Raw genomic sequence first — 22,801 nt, forward strand, 5'->3', positions numbered from 1 at the left:
AAAAGGATTTTCATGCAACACTTAACCTAGATTGCAGAATAGGACAGCTGTGCTATTCATTTTTGTTTCATTCACTCATTCAGTCACCGGGAAATGAGAATATAAAATGAGTAAGACTCTCAAGGAGAAAATGCTAGTCCTCTAAGAATATGAGAGAGCAGGAAATGCAATGGTCATGATAAGAGCAGGAGGCTGCCTTTATTTATTGTTCATTTATGATCCAGAGAAACTGTTTTTTCTAAGTTGTCTGGCCCAGGTGTCCCTTTGGAGGAGATCTATGTTCAAACATTGTCAATCACTTAAATAAAAGTAGAGCCCCATTACCCCTAGTTGAAGTGCAACTCCACCAACTACTGCTTGGCATGCAGAGCTGTCAAGAAAGTAAAACTGCCAAGGGCTAGGGTTGTGGATCAGTAGTAGAGCACTTGCCTAGCACATGTGAGGCACTGGGTTCGATCCTCAGCACCACATAAAAACAAATAAAATATAGGTATTGTGTCCACCTACAAGTAAAAAATACATATGTATGTGTATGTGTTTTTATTTTTAATTTAAATGTTGGGCATGGTGGTGCAAGCCTGTAATCCCAGTGGCTTGGGAGGCTAAGACAGGAAGATCTCAAATTCAAAGCCAGCCTCAGCAAAATGAGGCACTAAGCAATTCAGTGAGACCCTGTGTCTAAATTAAATAGGGACAGGGATGTGGCTTGATGGGCAAGTGCCCCCAGTTCAATCCCTGGTACACCCCCCCCCAAAAAAAAAAAAAACTGCAAGAAAGTCAGGGAGACCCTGGGAGAAAAGGGCAGGGCTCAGACCTCTCCTCCCCACCCACTAAAACTTCTTGACTTATTGAGATGGTTCCTTCTGATATTCATGGGCAGCAATGGACACAAGGACCCTGGTATAGTCTTGATCTCAAACGTCTCCCAAAGTTCCATGGGTTAAAGGGTTGGTCCCCTGCTCAGCGCTATTGGGAGGTAGTAGTATATGGACCAGGTTATATGGGCAATGACCAAACAGACTCCATTTTACCCTAAGAGCCCTTGTCATATAACAAGTGCTTCTCCCAAAAACTCCTCCTGTGCCATCCTGATCCTGCTTAGCACACCCTGCTTAGAAAAGCAAATGTTTCTGTTCTTCTTATACAAGGTAAAATTGTTCTCTTTTTGGTTCCCATTTTTCCTGGACAATGTACCCTGTCAGAAAATGATTGTCTAGACATTAGTAACCATTCTTTAACTTGTACTCAACTAGGGTCATTTTGATCCCTTCCCCTTCTGCTTATGATTTTAGATCTCATGATGTTTGTTTAGGGTCTTGAATCATAGCAACAGGCACTTATGATTAATGTCTTAACATGCTTTACTTATGGTATAAAAGGTGTACTCAAACCCCTGGAGGGGGTCAAAGGGTGTAGGCTTGTAGCCTGCCCCTTGGCCTGCCAGCTGGTGAATAAAGATGATTCTGTCTCCTGCTTTAAGATTGACTGGGGGGCGGGGGGTTGGCTCAGTGGTAGAACACTTGATAGCATGTGTGAGGCACTGGGTTCAATTCTCAGCACTGAATATAAATGAATGAATAAAATAAAGGTCCATCAATGTCTAAAAAAAAATTTAATACATTGCATAAAAAAAAGATTGACTCAGTGATTTATGGCAATCTCACTATAACATTTTGGAGGCCCCAACAAGATGATAACTAGAGTCAAGTCTGTGACTCTTGGATTTACCAAAGTCCCCCATCCTCTGACAGAGAGAGGAGCCCTCCCTCTCTAGATGTGGGAGTCTCTGTTTTGTGAGGGTCTGGACCTCCTGTGTTAACCAACTCCAGGTTGCCCACAGGAAGCTCTGGTGCCACTCACATCTGTAAATCCAGAGGCTTTGAAGGAGGACGGAACTGCATTGTGTTTGGATACCTAATTTGTTCTCTCTGTTTAACTTGATTGTAAAGCATTAGAGGTTCCTGATTGTAAATCTTTCGAAGTGTATCAGGGGCTCTCCTCTGGGGGTGTATCAAGTGCTTGATTGTAAAGCCCAAAGGTATATCAAGTGACCAGGAGTCTGAGGAGACCTCCTTGGTGAAAGCCCAGTAGCCCTGGAAGATAGACTAGAGGCTGGGTTATGTGGAGGAGAGAGTATCTGTCTGTTTTTGTCTTATCCTGTTTATTGTTTAATCCCCTTTGTTATTTTATGTCTCCATTTCAGTTTGTTTCTAACATTTTTTCCTTAACAGTTTGCCCTAGCAAAACTTGCCAAAATTTTCGTTTTTCACCTTCCTTTTATTTCTGCCTATTGGTTTAATTCTTAGCCTTTCATGGGAAACTGAATCAGAACCTGGCCTGATTACCAAACTGGAAAAAAAGTGGTTAAAAGGCCCCAGCTCACTAAAGCTTACATTAAAAATGTAAAGGGCTGCCAACACAGGACTGAAGGAAAAACAAATGTTGGTTTTACTTCTCCCTGGTCACGACACAGGAAAAGAAAATGATTTCAGGGCTCTCTCTCTTTCTCTTTTTCTCATTCACACTGCTTTACTCTCTCCCTCTCTCTTTCACATTCTGCCATATCATTTTGTCTAGAAAAATTTGGTTTCTGTCTCTCTGTCAGCCCCAGATATTCACAGAAAACTCCCAAAACTTAAAGGATTTGCAGGAATGAATAACTTTCAACAATTGGAGGTAAGCCAAAAGGTTTTTAAATATGACAGTCCAACTGATAAAGGTTTTTCAAAATAACAGTCTAAAATTTTGTGGAGAGTATCCAAGAGATCAGAAAAACCATGTTAGAACAGGACCCCAACCAAAGGAGACTGCTCTCCCAAGGAGAAAGTCCTTCAGGGAGAGATGGGTCCCTGGCCTTTGTCTGTGATCCCTAACTCTTTTCACCTCTGATGGGTGGGACCACTTAAGGATAGAGGCCCAGAAGGCTTTTAAAATTCTATATTGTTTTAGTTCATTATTTTGATCCAGTGCGCCTAGGTTAATTTTTTTTTTCTGATCAGACCTATTTTATCCCACTATAAAAGTTTAGTTTTGTTAAATATACTCTGCTTGGGGCTGGGATTGTGGCTCAGTGGTAGACACTCGCCTAGCCCATGTGAGGTCCTGGGTTCAATCCTCAGCACCACATAAAAATAAATAAATAAATAATAAAGATATGAAAAAAATTTTTAAATAAATAAATATACTCTGCTTTGTTCACAGGCCAATTTACAAGGGTTAGCTCTCAATCTCATAGGTTTTAAAAATAAGCTACAAGGCCTTTATTTGTTTGTTTTGTGTACATCAGTATATTGTCATGTCTACATATATCTGGTACCAAAATTGACATATGCACTCATAAACTAAAATTTTTTTAAAAAACAATATATCCAAATACCTTTGGCTCACATAATTTAAAGGGTTCAATTTAAATTGGGTAAACAGATAAATTTATGTCTATAAAATGTCTAATATCCATTGTTTCTAGGGCTTTTCTTCAACAAGAAAGAGATTGCTAATGCTGTTCAACACACTTATCTGATATCTTGGTTTTTAAAAAAATAAATAAATTACATTTAATATATCTGAAATTAATCATAAATGTGTTTGTTATAGATATCTGATTGGTTTATAGAGTAAAAATGCTGTTAAATATAACATCAAGAACTCTTAACTCCTTGAATTCCATAGGGTAAAATACTTAAACATTATTGGTGTTTTCATAAATTGTTCAATAAAAAAGAGATTAAGCCAAGCACAGAGATACATGCCTGTAATCCCAACAGTTCTGGAGGCTGAGACTGGAGGATGGCTAGTTCGAAGCCAACCTCAGCAAAAATAAGGTGCTAAGCAACTTAGTGAGACTGTCTCTAAATAAAATACAAAATAGGGCTGGGGATGTGGCTCAGTGGGCGAGTGCCCTTGAGTTCAAGCCCCAGTACCCCCCCCCAAAAAAAAATAGATGGGGGTGTTAAAATCACTTTGTGTCATCACCAAAAACAAGGTTACTAAAAGTCCTAACAGGTATAATTCTATATACAAAGGGTCCAAAAATTTCAAATACATCTCAATTAGAGTACATAAAATATTTCTTCTTATTAAACTAATTTTTCTAAATTCATAAATTTACAAGGGTTGTTTCAGAATATAAATTTTAAAAGGGGGCCAACAGATTGGAAAGAAAATTAGAAGGTTCTAGGTATAAAAATATTTTTAGTAAAAAAAAAAATTTCTAGGTAAGAAAGTCTTTGTGGTAAAATTGTAATACATCTAAGTAAAGAACCAGAGGATCTAATTAAGTGATTAAAAGGTTTATATAAATAAAGGGTGAGTTTTAAAAGGTTTGTTTTTAACTAAGTTGGCTTATAAATAACAAAAACAGTTAAAGCTATTCCAAGTTTTTCCCTAAAGTCAAATATTAATGTACTGATAGAAACCAAATTTTGATCTATATGTTAAAATGACAAGGATTTCTAAAACTCTAATTTATTCCTAACATTGTATCTGTTAAGTTTTATTCTCTAGTCTTAAAGAAATTAGAGTATGTACAACTCTGGTTAAACATAAACTGCTATTTTAGAGTATTGTACTACATTACAAAAGTCTAGATTTTTCTTTAAAAACTAAACTTGGTTAATATAAAAACATCAACATAATTGTGGTGCTATTACTCTTCTTGTAAGAGGGGTCCGGCGGAGCGTCGGAGGGAAAGACCACACAAGAGACTTACTCCATGCAATTGGCAAAAGGGGATTTATTGGGGATCCATTCCAGCGCGCTGGGGCTCCGTGCTTACTCAAGAAGGGAGAGCAGCCCAGAGCCCAGAACGGAGGTCAGGTGGAGCTTAAGTACACTTTTTGGAGAGGGCGGTGGGTTTTGCATACATCAGAACAAATCATCATGAGGCGCAGGGAAATTGAACAACAACTCTGAGATGTGATTGGCACAATCATTGGCGGGCGAGGGTGATTGGTCATTCGTAAGCGGGTTACACATTCAAACTGATTGGTTTGGGCCCTGTGAGGAACTGCACAGGGCCCTAGGCTAAACGGCCAGTAGGGCGTTGTTTTAACTATCTCAGGAATCTGGGTGTAACAGAGGAACTTAATAATACCTAATCTTTTACATTCAAGCTTTCCAGTTTAGAAACTTTACCCTTTCATTCTTTGTATATTAAATGTGTTCATATCTTCCAGGTATACAAGTCTTTAAAAGTAAAAGGTTTAAAGGAACATTTTATCAAGCTAGTGTTCTTCAAACTAAACTTGTCTGTAATGGTAATTTTGGATTTATAAAGATAAAAAATTTTATTAGAAATTTATTTATATAATTTAATGTTCTGTGACCAAATCTAAATTTTATGTTACCTTTTACACTGAGATATAAAAATATAAAGGTATTTCTGAAAGATAGCAAGAGCCTGATCAGTTTAAAGGTTAATATTGTGAAACATTTTGCAACTTTTTTCCACACCAAAAAAGTTAAAGGCTCTCAGCCTTTCTTTGGTTTATTTTAGATGTAATGTCGTGCTGTATTAGCTAACACTCATACAGACTCAAAAAAACAAAATATGTAAACTTTATAAAATGATATTTTGTTATGCTCGAATTTGGGACCCCCAAAGACCACCAGAGACCCAAGATCATGTAAGCAGCTGAAAGGGTAAAGTTTCTAAGCTGCAAAGCCTGAATTAAAATGTAAAAGACCGGGCATCATAAAGTTCCTCTGCTACACCCAGAACCTGAAATTCCTGAGATAGTTAAGACAATGCCCTACTGGCCATTTAGCCTAGGGCCCTGTGCAGTTTGTCACGTAAGCATACAGGGCCCGAACCAATCAGTATGAATGTGTACCCGGCTTAGGAGTGACCAATCACACCCCCCCACACCTGTTCCCGCCAATGAATGTGCTAATCATGTATGAGAGTTGTTGTTCAATTTTCCCTCGCCTCATGCTGATTTGTTCTGATGTATTCAAAGCCCCCGCCCTCCCCAAAAAGTGTACTTAAGCACTGCTTAGCCTCTGCTCTGAGTTCTGGGTTCTTCTTGAGTGAGCCTAGAGCCTCAGCGCACTGAATTGGATCCTCAATAAATCCCCTTCTGCATTTGCATAAGTCAGTCTCTTGGTGGTCTCTTTCTCCGACTTTTCACAGGACCCTTACACAGCAAAGAGGTGTTTATTGTGAGCTAGCTTGGTCCTCTGCGCGCGCACACACACACACACAGCAACTGGTGACGCTGAGAGGCCCTGAGCCCAGGGTTTGCAGCATTTTTATACATTCTTTGGAGAGGGCAGGGACTTCACATACATCATAGCAAATCATCACACACCGCAGGAAAATCAAATAACAACTCTAAAACATGATTAGCACATTCACTGGCGGAAACAAGTTGGGTAGGGGTGATTGGTTAGTACAAAAGGGTATTCATTTGAACTGATTGGTTTGAGCCAGTACGTGCTGAACTACATGGTTTCCCAACTTGTTATCAACCACCATAAAATACTGAGAGGGTCATCTGGCATCCCAGGTATTTCCCTGTCTCATGCTGATTGGTGGCTGCTAGGGGGCTGCTATGGATCCCCACCTAGCCTGATTGAGTCAGGGACACATCTCTCCTGTTATTTGTAGATAAACAATTTAGCAGGGTGGGAATGTACCTAGGAGTGCTCTGTGGGTTTTTCCAAGGACAAAGGCATGTCCCTTCCTTGTGTTAGACCAGGACGCAAGAAAAGACCACTGACTCCAATTAAAATCAAATTAAAGCAAGCTTATTATTTCGACCAGCCGGGCTGCCTTTCCCTCCCAAAACAGCGGGAACAAGACAGCCCCGAGGCTTCTTTGTGGCCCAGTTTTATAGCCCAAAAAGTTACACAAAAGGGGGGGTTACAGATAACAACATTCTGAAGAGCATAACACAAGTTTACATTTTTGCTGGCCCCGGCATCAGAATTTATGGAGATCTTAGAGACTCAGAGAGGGTCATTGTCCGGCCAGGGAAGGCCAGAATTTATGAGGCGTCACTAAGGTTTAGGAAAGGGTTGTTATATGGTCAGGGAAAACCGGACCTGGGTGAGTTCAGGGCACGGGCAGGCATTCCAATCAGCTTTACAACATCAACTAATGGCCAGGCCATACAGACATCCTGATATTTTTACAGAAAACAGAAATGAATCCTTCATAACTTGTGACAAGCTGGCTTCTAATCTAATGAGATAACTAGGCTAGGTATATCACTTGGACAGGCTTTGCTCTGAGATAGAGGCTGGTTTTTCAATTTAAAGAGAGAGACCAAGATCAGCTTCAGAACTAGAACACTTTACCTAAGATTTGTAAAAAGCCCCATGTTGGTAAAGATGGCGCCAGGAGTGTTTCTCTTCCGGGAGCTCAGGCCCATGATGTCACGCGAACCATCACCTCCAATCCCTGTGAATGGCGCCAACTTTGAATGATGCACCTCCAATCCCTGAAGTGGTGGGAACTCTTAGACAATGAAGAAGTTACAGCCCACTGGCCTTCTCCTCCTCATCCTGCGTTAAGCCCATAAACATCAACACCCTCTTCGTGCTCTCTCTCTCACTCTCCCCCTCTCCCCCTCTCCTCTCTCCCTCTCCCCCTCTGCTCTCTCTCTCTCCCATCTCTCCTCTCTCTCCCCTCTTTCCCCCTTTCCTCCTCTCCTCTCTCTCTCTCTCTCTCTCTCTCTCTCTCTCTCTCTCTCTCTCTCTCTCTCTCTTCTCTCTCTCTTCCCCCTTCTCTTCTGCGGCTGCCCACTATGGTCCTGCTAATAAAATCTGGGACAGGTTTTAGATTTGGTCACAGAACAATCTCAGATAATTTGAGATATTAAGCCATCATCTGTTGACAGATAGTAAATAAAAGGGGTAAAAATAACTTCATATTATAAACATTAAAGTTTAAACTCAGTTCTCTTACTTTAAGACTGGTGAAACTGGCTTGCTGTATGTTTTAAGATCAAGGCTTGGGCTGGGGATGTGGCTCAAGCGGTAGCGCGCTCGCCTGGCATGCGTGCGGCCCGGGTTCGATCCTCAGCACCACATACAAACAAGGATGTTGTGTCTGCTGAGAACTAAAAAGATCAAGGCTTAAAGATTAAGTCTAAAATACAGGATTCAAGAAAAACAATATTTGAGTTTGCCCTCTGAGTTATCTTGAACCCAGGAAACAAGGGGAAGACTTCGGTCTACAACTCTGGGTCACATGACCTACCAATTAAGGAGATTACTGGACCCTAAAAAGAAAATCAGTTAATGCACGTACTGCAAGGGAGAGATGTCCCTGATGCTTCCAAGGAAAGCCTTATGGTCAGCAAGAATTTAACCCATTCTAGTGCAGATTGCACTAGCAGAGCTCCCTGAGAGTAGATAGACCCTAAGGGAACTCAGCTGACTCTTAACATAGATATGAACAAGGTCAGTTTGACCACCTTGATCTTAAAGACTTAGCAAAAACTTTAAAACCAAAACACAGCCATTCCTGGGCATTAAAAAAAAAAAAAAACCAAGGAAGGGCTGGGGTTATGGCTCAGTGGTAGAGTGCATGAGGCACTGGGTTTGATTCCCAGAACCACATAAAAATAAACAAATAAAATAAAGGTATTGTGTTCATCTACAACTAAAAAAATTAAAAAGTAATTATTTTAATGTAACTTAAGATGTACACTTGTGTTAGCCCCCCCCCACCTCCAAGAATAAGTAAGACCAAAGGCTACAAAAGAGAGAATCTTAGGCAGAAATGTCTGATAACTATCAAGAGAAGTTGCCAGAGTCAGAAGTTTTTAGTCAGTTTAAGGCCTACAGATCTTCCTAACCTCCTACACAGGTAGGCTTAAACAATGTTTGCTAATATAATTATCTAGCCGTAATAATAAAGAAAAAGGGATCTCTACTAAACACAGAGGTCATGCCAATAAAAATACATTTTACAAAAATCAGATGACATTAGGTAACTTAACTAGATATTGTGTTTACATTCCTGATAACTCTAGCAATGTTAAAGATTTACATTCCCAAATAAAGGCCTTATTAGATTTTGTTAGGCCTTGTTACGGGAATAACTTCTCAGCTCTTCCACCTCCTGGTAAGAGATTATTGATTTCTATCATCTTCATGATATTCATTGACATGTTCTAGATGCTGCAACATTTATTTTTTATTAATCATATTTCAGTACTCATGTCTTTTTGTTTCTCTCTCATAGAAGCACCCATCCCCAGATGACTTTAAACCTGTTCTTCCTGAACAAGACTTTTACGGTGGACCCCCTCAATCAACTGAGTTTCTAAAAGGAGATTCCAAACTGCCTGCACCATCCCACATCACCCCCTCTCAGTTCAAAGCAGCAAGAGCAGTTTCACCCTTTTCCCTACAGCAGGAAGAGGTACCTAAAATTAGAGGAGAAAATACAGCAAAAATTAAAGACAGTCAATTGGAAATTGGGTCAGATTACAAAATGGAGACCAGTTTGGGTCCAAAAAGTTGGAGATCACCTCTAGAGATTACAACAAAAACATCTCCTACAGAAGAATGACATCCCTCAATGTGGTGATAATTACTATCCAAAATACATGTATGAAGACACGAAGTGGTATGAATATACTATGTATATAACCAGAGATATGAAAAATTGTGCTCTATATATGTAATAAGAATTGAAATGCATTCTGCTGTTATATATAAATTTTTAAAATTACATTAAAAAAAAAGAATGACATCCCTCAAAAACCTCAACCACCTTCTAAAGATAAGACTAAAAAATGTTAATCATGTTTTTTTTTTTTTCTCTTGCTTGGACTATGTTATAAGACCAAGAAGCTAAAACAATACATTTCATCAGTCAAGCTAATGTATATACATGGCCATTACAATCCCTTACCTAATTTAAAAGATAAATCAAGGGTTTGATTGTTTCTAGCAAAGGGGGAAATGTTATGGGCCAGGTTATATGGGCAATGACCAAACAGACTCCATTTTACCCTAAGAGTCCTTGTCATATAACAAGTGCTTCTCCCAAAAACTCCTCCTGTGCCATCCTGATCCTGCTTAGCACACCCTGCTTAGAAAAGCAAATGTTTCTGTTCTTCTTATACAAGGTAAAATTGTTCTCTTTTTGGTTCCCATTTTTCTTGGACAATGTACCCTGCCACAAAATGATTGTCTAGACATTAGTAACCATTCTTTAACTTGTACTCAACTAGGGTCATTTTGATCCCTTCCCCTTCTGCTTATGATTTTAGATCTCATGATGTTTGTTTAGGGTCTTGAATCATAGCAACAGGCACTTAATATTAATGTCTTAACATGCTTTACTTATGGTATAAAAGGTGTACTCAAACCCCTGGAGGGAGTCAAAGGGTGTAGGCTTGTAGCTTGCCCCTTGGCCTGCCAGCTGGTGAATCCAGACTGCCAGCTGGTGAATCCAGACTGCCAGCTGGTGAATAAAGACGGTTCTGTCTCCTGCTTTAAGATTGACTCAATGATTTCTTGCAATCTCACTGGTTCCTCCAAAATGGCAGAGTTTTCTCATGGGAGAAGCATTTCTTATATAATAAGGAGTCTCAGGATAAAATGGAGTCTGTTTGGTCACTGCCCATATAGTCTGGCCCATAACAATAGAAATTTAAGAGGTGGACGGTGGTCTTCCAGTCACTTGAAACATGCCATTGAAGGGAATAGTGGGGACCCCCCCCCCGCCCGCACTTGCTCTCTCTCTCTCTTTCTCTCTCTCAATATCCAGGCCCACTCTCTCTCTCTCTCTCTCTCTCTCTCTCTCTCTCTCTCTCTCTCTCTCTCTCTCTGTCCAGGCCATGTGGTAAGAAGTTTTGTTCCTCTACTCACTCTCTACCATGATGTACCACCTCCACACAGACCCCAAAACAACCAAAGCCAACCAAGTATGATCTGAAACTTCCAAAAATGTGAGCCAAAAATAAACCTTTTCCTTTTATAAGTTGATTATCTCAGGTATTTGTTACAGTAGTGGAAAGCTGACTAACACAAGTGCCAAAGGTGCCAGGTGCTCAGACCATTGGGAGGATGATGGTTCAGCCAACTTATGGCCCTTGTTTTGAACTAAACAGCTAGAATCTCATAGCCATGTTCTTAACATCAGGGTTACAGAGATGAAAAGAATAACTCAGGAAAGGAGCCAAGAGGCTTTGCATACAACCCAAACAGTGATCTCCAAGGAATCTAAGCTTACTCTCAAGAGTAAATAGGAACAAGGTCAGTTTTGACCAACGTGGTCTTAAACATCTGGCAAGAGAATATCACTTAAGCACAGTCCTCTAAGGACATTTAAAAGGAAAAATAATGCTTTTTTTTTTAATGTAACTTAAGATGTACACTTGTGTCAGCCCTACCAAAGTAAGTAAAGCTGGAGGCTCTAAAGGAAGGGCTCTTGTATAAGAGTGCCTAATAATAATGATCACAAAGGAGTTGCAAGTTTGTCCTGAGTTAATTTGAGCCTGATTTCATAGGCTTACAAATCTTTTAACCTCCTACATTAATAAACTTGATCTCTTTTCACAGATATGATTATGATTTACTGTTGTCATGGTTTTTAGAGACTGGCTGAATTACTAATTGCTTTTGTGCTAATTGTTTACCAAAAAGTAATGCTTTGCTGCCTTGTTTATTGTTGGCTTAGCATGATCCCTGCCATATGTATGCCCTGTCCAGTCACCAACATCTGCCACTAAGAACTTCTGGACTTCTCTGATGCTGACTACCCTTAACTGTCCATGCCCCACTTGATGAATAACAAGCACTTTGGATTACTTCCCCCAACTTCACCTCCTTTTAGCAGGAAGTACCTTGGAAATATCATCACCCCTTTTTCCATAGAAAGGGAATATAGAAATTGACAGTGGTCCACTTTATGCTTTGAATATAGCCCTTTCTGCTCAGCCTCTGTGATTTATTTTTAAAACGAACTCTTCCTCTCTCCCTGCTCCTCCCTAATCTCTCCCCATCCCTAGTCTCAGGGGACACAGAATTGCCTTTCTTCCCCATTTTAGGCAGAATTGTGTGCCTGAGTACATACCCACTATAGGAATGAAGTAATTCACACTTTTGGGATGGTACCAGAAGATCTCAGAAATGACTATCTCCCTAATTAACAAGTGAATTATAACTCCAACAGAGAATATGTGGAATAGCCTTTGAATCATTCCTGTTCCTGCTGATGGGCAGAATCACAGCCTCTGGGACAGGAGTCTCCTGTGCTTCTCCTTTGCTAGTAAAGCAATAACATTCTTTTCCTTTTGCTCAATAATAATAATAATAATAATAATAATAATAATGACTCAGAGCCCTACCTGCAAGATGCCTGCTTTCTAGAGCAGTCACCAAAACATAATGGAGTAGGATTTCAGGTGTTTGTCCTTCCTTATGCTTGAAATTAGTAGTTTTGGTTTGTTTTTACCAATTGCATGCATTATTTATATAATCAGAAAAAGAGGCATCCAACCTATTTATATTATGATTTCTTTTAAAAAAGGAGGGGGATACAAAAAATGGTCTGGGATGTAGCTTGGTGGTAGAGCACATGTTTGGCCTGCACAAGAACAGAGGTTCTGAAAGGTCCTTGCTTAGCATCTGGATGGCCATCTTAAGTGACAGCGCCATTTTAAGAAAAAGTTTGCTTTCCAGCCCAAGGGCATTTCTGAGAAAGGCTCACCATTCCTTCATACCAACCCCACCCTTAACCAACCTCTCTAATCCCTGAGCCTGCCCCCTAAAAATCCTGATCCCCAAGCCTGTTTTGCCTCTCTCCATCTATGGAGAGATATGCCTTTATTTGTCAGCTCTGACAAATAAACTCTCATGTCTCTCTCTGCCTGGTCTCTGTCTTTCATTTCTTGCTTGCCCATCTTCTGGTTCCTCGCTTTCCTTTCAGATTCAATTCCTAGCACCAAAAAATGAAAAAAGAAATAAGACAAGGAGGGGGAGGTGGTGTATGGTGGAGGCAGCCATGGAAACAGAGTCCTGTTCCTCTCACTCCACATAGGTCCCCGCTCCAATCCACCCACCACAGCTCTCTCAGTCGATTTTCCCTTCCTTCATCATACAACAGCCTTTTTGTCTCCAGGCTCACTCTTTTAACAAACCAACAATATAACATATGGTAAACGGCATTAAGAAGTTAAGAGCAAACAAGGGAAATAAGGTAAGAAATGTTTATATCATTAAAAAGTAAACAATATGGGGAAATTTTTAATGGGCAAAAGGTAGTACAGGAAATTCAAAGAAGAAGAAATTGAAATAGCCAACAAAATATAAAAGGACTCAACCTTACTAGACATGGTGATGCATACCTTTAATTTCCAGCTACCCTGGAGGCTGAGACAGGAAGATCACTTGAGTCCAGGAGTTTGAGGCCAGCCTGAGCAATGTCTTCAAAGAAAGAAAGAAAGGAGAAAAAAAGAGGAAAGAAAATATACATACATATATACACACACATATATATGTATATATATACACACACACATATATATACACACATATATGTATATGAAACTTTATTGGTAGTAAAAATAACATTAAAACTGACAATAAAACAATACTAAGTACTAAGTATATGCAAAGATATGGAACTACTAGAACTCCCCTATCCTGCTTTTGGGATACAACCAGTTTAGAAAACTTTGGAAGAATTTATTAAAGCTAAAACTAAGCAAACCCCATGATGCAATAATCTACTCCTGAGTAAATATCTAACAGAAATTACACAAAGAAGAATGAAAAGATGTACACATTTCAGTGGGCAACAAGACTTAAAATATTCCCAAACCTGAAAACAGCCCAAATATTCACCCACCAAAGAATAGAAGGTAAACCGAGGTACAGTCACTCAATGGAATAGTACACAGAGATGAGAATGGACAAACTGCAGCCACACCCAAAAATATGGAGATTCATAGGCTTAATACTGAACAAAATAAGCAAGCACAAAAAAAGACACCTAGTGTATGATCCCACTCACATGATGCTCAAAAGCAAGCAAAACTGAAAAGACAGAAGTCAGAACTGTGGGAGGTAAGAGCTAATGGCTGGGAATGGGCAGGAGAGATGCTCAGGAAAAGCTGGGAGGGTTCTCTATTCAGAATTGGCTGGTGGTCATGCAGTAAAAAGTTCACCAAACTGTACCTCCAGGTACATACACTTCATAATTTGTATGTTATTCTTCAAAAATATCATTACAAATAAAATCAGGAAATCATTAGATCTTCAAAATTTAAAGGATTATGCATTTCCCTGCACACTCAAAATAGTGGATAGTGTTAGTTTCACATGTTGCTAGGGGACATATGATCCCCTACAGCTTTTTCAATGGTCAACTTTGTTTTTGTGTTTTTTAAATTTGTTCTAATTAATTATATATGACAGTAGAATGCATTTGGACACAACAAACATAAATGCCGTCTAACTAATCATTATTCTGGTTGTCCATGATGTAGAGTTACACAGGTCATGTAATCATATATGCACATAAGATAATGATGTCCAATTCATTCTACTATCCTTCCTTCCCACATACCCCCTCCCCTCCCTTCACTCCCCTCTGTCTAACCCAAAGTACCTCTATTCTTCCCTAGCCCCCCTCTTATTGTGAGTTAGCATCTGCATATCAAAGAAAACATTTGGCCTTTGGTTCTTTGGGATTGGCTTATTTCACTTAACATGATATTCTCCAGCTCAATCTAATTACCAGCAAATGCCATAATTTCATTCTTTTCTAAGGCTAAGTAATATTCTATTGTGTATATATACCACAATTTTTTAATCTATTTATCTGTTGAAGGGCACCCAGCTTAGTTTCATAGTTTAGCTATTGTGAATTGAGCCGCTATAAACATTGATGTGGCTTCGTCACTGCAGTATGCTGATTTTAAGTCTTTGGTTATAAACCTTGGAGTGAGATAACTGGGTCAAATGATGGTTTCCATTCCAGGTTGTCTGAGGAATCTCGATACTGCTTTCCATAGTGGTTGCAGTCCAATTTGCATCCTACCAGTAATGTACGAGTGTATCAAAGGTCAAGTTTGAATCTCTAAACAATTTAAATGTACATACATTATCAGTCATATTCCTTCTAGGATTTGTTAGTCAGTTGTCCATTATTCTAACAGAATACCTGAGATAATCAATTTAGGAAGAGGAAGGGTTTATTTTTGACTCACTGTTCTGGAAGTTTTAACCCATGATCAATTGGCAACAGCTTTGAGCCTTTGGTGGTACATCATGGCAGAACAAGCATTGTAGAATAAACTGTTTGCCTCATGGTGGAGAAATGAAAAAAAAGAGAGAGGAAGAGTCCAGGGAGTCCCTATTCCCTTCAAAAGTATGGTCCAATGACCTAACACTTCCTACGAGGGCCCATCTCTTCAAGATTCTACTGCCCAGTCACCTCCAAAGAGTGCCAACCTAAGGACCAGGTCCTCACACATGGACCTTTAGGGGACATTTCAGATCCAACTAAAGCAGAATCTATCACAGAAATAATAGCAGAATGGCCGGGGTTGTGGCTCAGTGGTAGAGCACTTGCCCAGCATGAGTGAGGCACTGGGTTCAATCCCCAGCACCACATAGAAAAAATAAACAAATAAAATAAAGGTATTGGGGTCCATCTACAATATATATATATATATATATATATATATATATATATATATATATATATTTATTTATTTATTTATGTTTATATTTATATATGAAATAATAGCAGAGGTGTGCAAACACAATGCATATGGATGAAAAGAGCAGTATTATTTTTTAAGAACAACAACAAAAGGAAACAACTTAAATAATCTAAACATTTTTAAAATTAGCCTAGTAAATTGAGAGATTGAGAGATAGATTAAGCACAGTTCTTCAATACCCATGCAAAACCAAAGTCAGAAAGAAAATATATTAAAGTAAACTAAGAAGGTCGGCAGCCGCTTATTACTCACATAAACTCACAGCCCAGATGTGGAGAACACCATGCAAGGACACATGGGGGCACATTTGCCAGCAGGGACTGCAGGAGGCAGGTTTTACAGTGACAAGAAGTCCAGGTGACCCTGATTACCATGGGATTAAGTAATTGGCTTGTAGGTTCTGAAGCTGATAAGGAACTTCTCTGTTGGGGGGGGGGGGGTTCCTGCTGGGCAGGGGGGCTATCTAGTGAGGCCCAGGGCTATAATATGGATCTTAATTATCCCTCAAAGGCCCTTGTGTTAAAGGCTGAGGGCTATTGGAAGGTGGTGGATCCTTAAAGAGACGGGGCCTAGTGGGAAGTCTAAGGTCATTGCAGATGTGCTCCTAAGGGGGATAATGGGAAGCCAGCCCCTTCCTGCTCTGTCCATATCCTGGCCATAAGGTAAGTGGCATTTTGCTCTACCACATACTCTCACCACAATGTGCTACCTCACTACAGGCCCCAAAGCAATGTGGACAACTGATCATTGGGCCAACCAACCATTGGGCTAAAGCCTCCAAAACTATGAGCCAAAATAAGCCTTTCTTCTTTAGGGAGTTGATTGCCTTAGATGTTTGTTACAGTAATGAACAACTAACTAATACACCCAGGAAATCCACAGTTAGGTCTATGAGGTTTAAAGATGGCAAAGCAGTACATGGAATCATAGGTCTTATAAAATACATGGACTGATCGGGAAATCCTGAAATATGAACCACAGAGAAACTGGATGTGTAAGGGAACACCTGGGTAACTGCACAAGAGGAGTCTGCCACACAGCAGTATGGGAAGCTGCAAATCATAACAATAGCTGAGAGAAAAAGGGGGGTTCCTGGGCATTGGGCAAGGTAATGAAGACACATTCAATACAGATAAGGGGACTGGAGGGGCTTTGGGATCCCCAGGAGAAATGGGAATTCTTGCAGCCAGGAGACAGCCCACCAGCACCCCCCACCTGCCCTCACCTCCCACACACATAGCCATTGACCTGAGCTGGGTGCGGTGGCACATGTTTGTAATCCCAGCATCTCAGGAGGCTGAGACAGGAGGATTTCAATTCAAAGCCAGTCTCATCGACTTAGTGAGGCCCTAAGCAACTCAGTGAGACCCTGTCTCAAAATAAAAAGGATTTGGGATATGTCTCAGTAGTTAAGGGCCCCCTGGTTTCAATCTCCCGTACCAAAATTAAAAAAAAAAAATCAGAGAAGTGGATAACATTTCTGTTAAAGAGAAAGGAAATCACTATAAGCATGGTAAGAGTTCCCTCATGAAGAGAAATGAACATTTACATCCCTCCTAAAACAGAAATGAAAAAGATGCTCAGGATTCCAGGGCATCCAAAAGGACTCCTTTGGCTTTTTTCTTTATATTCTGAGTACTGCCCTCAAATCAAAGGAGAGCCTGGCTTGTCCATTGGCAATAACTTAAAGAAGCTGGGAGAGAGGTTAGACAACCCTGTACTTATGGTATTTTCAATAGCCACCAACCTTGCCTTGTCTATTATCAGGGTTGTAAATTGACATAGGGATTTATAGCAGTAGCTTCTTGTTGGTGCATGGTACAAATTAGTTCCATACGAGGATAGTGGGTTTTTTTCTTGAAGAGCTTTCTGTTCATATAAGCTCATACAGAGTAAATGAAATTCTTACACTGTTAACTAAATAGCCCTTTGGGGGGAAAAAAAAAAGCAGCTACTTTGTGAACATTCTGAATGCTTCTAAGTAAATAAAACTGTTTATTAGTTTCTCAAAAACCAATTGCAGCATTATAATGAGGAACAAACAAAATAATGTTTATGAGAGCCCTTTGTAACATGAAAAGCTATACAAGTATGAAAGAATATTATTAATTAAATAGCTGGGCTGTGCAGAGAGAGGGCCAAGTGTGGGGTTCAGCATTCTTTCAACTAGTGTTTTTGAGTGCTTGGCACTGTTCCAGGCACTGAGGATACTGCTATGAGCGAAAGAAACAACAATTTCTGCCTTCATGGGGCTTCCAGTATAGTGAGAGAGAAAAATGATAAACATATACAGACGCATAAAATATACTGTTAAGAGTAATAGGTGTGCTGGGTGAGGTGGAACATGCCTGTAATCTCAGGAGGCTGAGGTGAAGGAATGAGAATTCAAAGCCAGCCTCAGCAACTTAGCAAGACCTTGTCTCTAAATAAAAATACAAAGAAGGGCTGGGAATGTGGCTCAGTGGAGGAGCACCCCTGGGTTCAATCCCAGGTACAAAAAAAAAAAAAAAAGAGTAATAAGTGCAAAGAAGTATATAAGCAGCATCTCAGCTAAAGTAATCAGGGAATACCTGGGATGGACAGACCAGGTGGCTTGTGAGCAGAAGCTCAATGAAGTAGCGGAGTAAACTACATGCTGGCTGGGTGAAGACTATTTTTTTTTTCTAGGGTGAAGACTATTTTAGAAGAGCAACAGTTGATGCAAAAAAGGCTTTGAGGTGGGGAGCTATCTTGAGGTGCTTGAGGAACAGGCAGAAGACCCGTGAGGCTGCCATAGAGCTCCCTCTGTATGGCAGAGGGAGTTATAGAGAAGGGGCAGCAATGAATTTTGAGAAGTGGGCAAGGACCAGACCTGAACAAGGGGAGAAACTTGGATTTTATTCTAAGTGGTGAAGAATATCTGGAGGGTTTTGAGCACGGAGGTGACACAGGTTGCCATATAAAGTGACTGCATATGGTTTCATGGAGAAAAGATTGCAGGAGGGCAGGTATTGAAGAAGGCCAGGTAAGACACTATCTCAGAACCACAGAAGACCACAGTGGCTGTGACAGTGCTGGGGAAGGTGGTGAGAAACCATCAAAGTCAAGATTTGGTGACTTGAAACAGATTAGAAAGGAAAAAAGGTGATACCAAGGTGTTTGGCCCAAGTAATATGGAGAATGGTGGGCCATATCCTGATGTGGGGAGCAGAGGAGAAAGTTTGTCTCTAATTGAAGTATATACTAAGCCATCATTCAAAAATATTGAGCAGGCAACTGGACAGGATTGGTTCTCCTTAGGATTCCAGGGCAGGAATTCTTAACCATTTGAGTACATGCACAGGACCATTTTAGTGGTCTCAGGAAGCCTATGGACCCCTTTCAGGAATAAACATCATGTAAAAAATTACCTGAATACAATAATATCTTCCAGAGACACTCTCAGGCAAGCTATCCCAGAACCATAAAACAGAATGCTTCAAAGACCAAATTACAATGCTGGAATTGCAAGGCTTATTGAATTAGTTTAGAACATCTGATTTAAACCACTTGCAAAAGGAAAATTGTTAGGATAGATAACATTTACAGGATAAGGTACAGAAAGGTAGAAGAACCATGTGTTCATCTCTATGGCATCAGCCTGCCCCACTAATGGTGAGATTAGAGGATCACAGCTGAGGATGTTCTTGGTGGCTCAATACAAGGTACTGTGACCAGAGTCCTAGGCCAGACTCTGGGGGTCCCAACAAATCAATCTGGCTATTTTCCCCCAAAACCAAATGGGGACAGAAAAGGGAAAGTGATTTTAATCAACATGGCCATATTGGGAAGGCAAAGTGAGATAAAGCATCTCAGTCCTGATTTCGTACTTAGTTTTCATAAACTTCAGTTTTAAGTGCAGGAAGAACTGGGGAAGGGGCTGGAGATATGTATAATTAAGCAGTCTTGGTCAAACTGTGGTCTGGTTCATCATTATTTCAGTTCTGGTTCTACAAAATAGCTCCAGAGAAATTCTTATCATTGAGGGCAATCTCCATTTGCTGCTCAGGATATTTATCTATCAGATCTATGATCTTAAAAAGGGGTGCAATTTGAGACCAGATGATTGCTCTTGCCTAGTGGGCAGTCTCATCATGAGGTAATCTGTCTGCAATGCTCTGCTACCATGTAGGACAATAACGGGAGATATCTAGGCACTGCTCCAGGAGGTCTGGAGGAGGAGAGTTTAAAGGCTGGCAATTGAATGTCCCTGAAAATCTTGAAAATACTCTAATCTTGGTGTCCTTAGTCTTAAAGGGGGACAAAAATAGGTTAGGTAAATTTAGGGCAAATAAACTGTATAACCAGTTTTTAGAAGTTCACCTGGCCACAGCTGTAGCTTGCCAACCAGCCTACTGAACAGCCATGGATTTTATCTGCATTTTGGGGACAGAGCATATGGATGACAGAATGGGACCAAAGGATCGCCATTTAGAGATGACATAGTTGTCAAAGCAGAGGTGGAATGAACATGTCTTTTGGTAGCTAAGTAAAACTCTTAACATATGTTTCATCATGTATGCTACTTATTCCATTTACCTTCAACACAGCTAACAGGTTACTAACTTTTAGGATTCTACTGGTGTCTCTCAACCTACTTGCCTACTTAACAGCTGTATCTCTTTGCTTGTTTTTCTTGTTTTCCAAAGCAGAAGTGAACAGTCTAAAATATGGCAGGCTCACCATACAATGTATTAAATGAATAAAACAAAAGGCATGGGACTAAAAAAAGAAACTTTGTATTTAAAAAATACAGTTCTACATCAAATAATGAGTTCCACAATTTTCAAGTAGTGATTATCTTAATAATTTGAGTTCTCTCTAACTCTAAAGTGGTATGAAAACATCTGTGAAGTGCAGGCGTGGTAGTGCACACCTGAAGTCCCAGCTACTGGGGAGGCTGAAGCGGAAGGATCGCTTGAGCCCAGCGATTCAAGGTCGAGTAAAGAGATCGCGGCTCAAAAAGAAAAATCCTCAGTGATTATTGCTACTGTAGCGACCCGTGGCGCTTAGACACGCGGGAACTCAGACCCCCGACACGCCTAGGAAAGTTCGCCCCTCCCGGCCGGCAGGGGGCACTCCCGCCGCTGGCCCCGCCCCTAAGCGCGGGTGCTAGGGGCGTTCCCGCCGCCAGGCATCAGCAATCTATCCGGGAGCGGCGGTGGTCGGCGTGGCGTGCTCGGCAGCGGCTTTGGGCGCCTGAGCACTTGCGGTGAGCGGACCGGCGCGGGCGGAGTGGTGAAGCGGCTGCAGCGGTGGTGTGTGTCCAAGTTGCGGTGTCTGGTCCCAGAGCCGCAGCTGCACGAGCGAAGGGATGGCCGAGTCTTCGGACAAGCTCTACCGAGTCGAGTACGCCAAAAGCGGGCGCGCCTCTTGCAAGAAATGCAGCGAGAGCATCCCCAAGGACTCGCTCCGGATGGCCATCATGGTGCAGGTGCGGGGGTGGGGGAGGGACCGAGCCGGGCACTCGGCGCAGCCCGGGGCGTCCCGGGCCGCTTTGTGGGCAGCGAGATGAGGCGCGTGGTCCCACCTGGTTAACTGTGTCGGGGCAGGAAGGACGGAGGACCGTCTGGGAAGGAGCCAGGCCTGTGGCGCTGCCGCCGCCCCCAGTGGCCCTCCCGGTCGACCCTTCCGGGAGATTTTGCTGATCTTGCAAGAAAAGCCCGGGAAATAAGAGTTTTCAGCCAGCGGTACCATTTGCTCTGTAAAACTAAGAAACCACTTCTTTCTGGGTGGCAGAGTTCTTGTGTTATTGCCATTCGCCTCGGGGAAGAAAAAAAAATCTGTGCTACTCTGATTATGACCTACCTTCTGGAAGATTTTTGTCCTACATGGGTGGTGTCTACTGGCATGTGAGGATTTTTTTTTTTTCTTAAACCTATTTTTGGCTCTCATTTCAACACCCACACCCTCTCCTTTTTTATTTTAATTATGCAAAACTGCAAGGCAGTTTCGTTTCCATGTAGTGAATTCACTTTGGACCTGATTTGTGATTGAAAAACCTTTTCCTCAAACTTTGCAGGTTCACAAATTCATTGTCCATGCTTTTGCAGCTGTCTGGTTTGAGGAAGAGTGGCTCTTGGGGCTTTCTTATCTAGGTTCTTTTGAAAGATTGGGGGGTCCCCTCTGGTGTTCTCTGAGGCTTCCAAGGTGGTTAGGGAAGTGTCCAGGTGTTGCAGTGAGAGGGTGGGCTAGCAGGCCTTTGCCAGGGCCAGAGGTTCCTGTTTTCTCAGGTTTCCAGTTTGCTGTTGTCTGCCTTTGAAATTCTGGTTCAGTGTTGTCCCATTCCTCCCATCTACAGCATAAGCTGTTACCCAAGTTCAGTGCTAATGGTCAAGGTAATTGCCCTGGACTGTAATGTGTTTCACGAGTGACCTGATATCCCTCAAGGGATTTTTCAGTACTTGGGTAGAGGGCAGGAAAACATTTATCCAGTGGGTACCAAGGGCCAACTGTACCTCTGTTATCTCATTTCACAATATGGCAGGGACTGAGGCTGGGTATCTTCAGGGCCTTCTGTCTCAGTACCTGGCACAGTACTTTTTCATTCTGTAGACATGTAAGTGCCTCATAAGCTCCAAGCACTGTTAACTAATACCTATAATTACCATTGGTGACAGAAATCACACATACTGCTAACACACCTTTGCTTTGCTGCTGATATTCAGGATTGAAAAAAAAATGATTTTATTTAGAGGTTAGGAAAGACAGATGTAATTTGTTTATTTTTTAACAAAGAGGATACAAGAGAATCAATCCTTCTGAGCTTGGTAAATATTGCTGTACCGGGTGGGTGGTACTTGGTGGAGCTGGGCACTAGGCGGTGTGCCCAGGAGAGAACCCAAGATGTCTTAGCCAAGTGTGGGAGCTTTAGAGTTCTTATTCACAGAAGTAGGGCAGGAAGATGAGACTGGAGAAATAGATAGGGCCTAAGATTTGAAGAACAGTGACCACACCCAGAGTCTTTGATCTTCACCCCAAATGTATAGGCCTGCTCCTAAGTTCCCCCTGCTAGTGCTGGGGGTTCTTAACCTGGGTCTATGGGTGACTGAATAGAATCCAAGAGATCCCCAAATTTAGGTAAGAAA

At 41.1% G+C, this 22,801-nt stretch overlaps 1 protein-coding gene across 1 annotated transcript in view; it reads left to right on the plus strand.

Moving 5' to 3' along the window:
• The first annotated feature begins 20,875 nt into the window (after positions 1-20,875).
• Positions 20,876-22,801, plus strand: part of Parp1 (poly(ADP-ribose) polymerase 1) — a 44,393-nt gene continuing 42,467 nt past the window's right edge. The window contains exon 1 of the mRNA XM_026405764.2: positions 20,876-21,147. Coding sequence (XP_026261549.2) covers positions 21,028-21,147 — 120 coding nt within the window. The 5' untranslated portion in view covers positions 20,876-21,027. The remainder of the gene's footprint in view (positions 21,148-22,801) is intronic.

The sequence above is a fragment of the Urocitellus parryii genome, chromosome 9, assembly GCF_045843805.1.
Source record: "Urocitellus parryii isolate mUroPar1 chromosome 9, mUroPar1.hap1, whole genome shotgun sequence".
In the NCBI taxonomy this organism is placed as follows: Eukaryota; Metazoa; Chordata; class Mammalia; order Rodentia; family Sciuridae; genus Urocitellus; species Urocitellus parryii.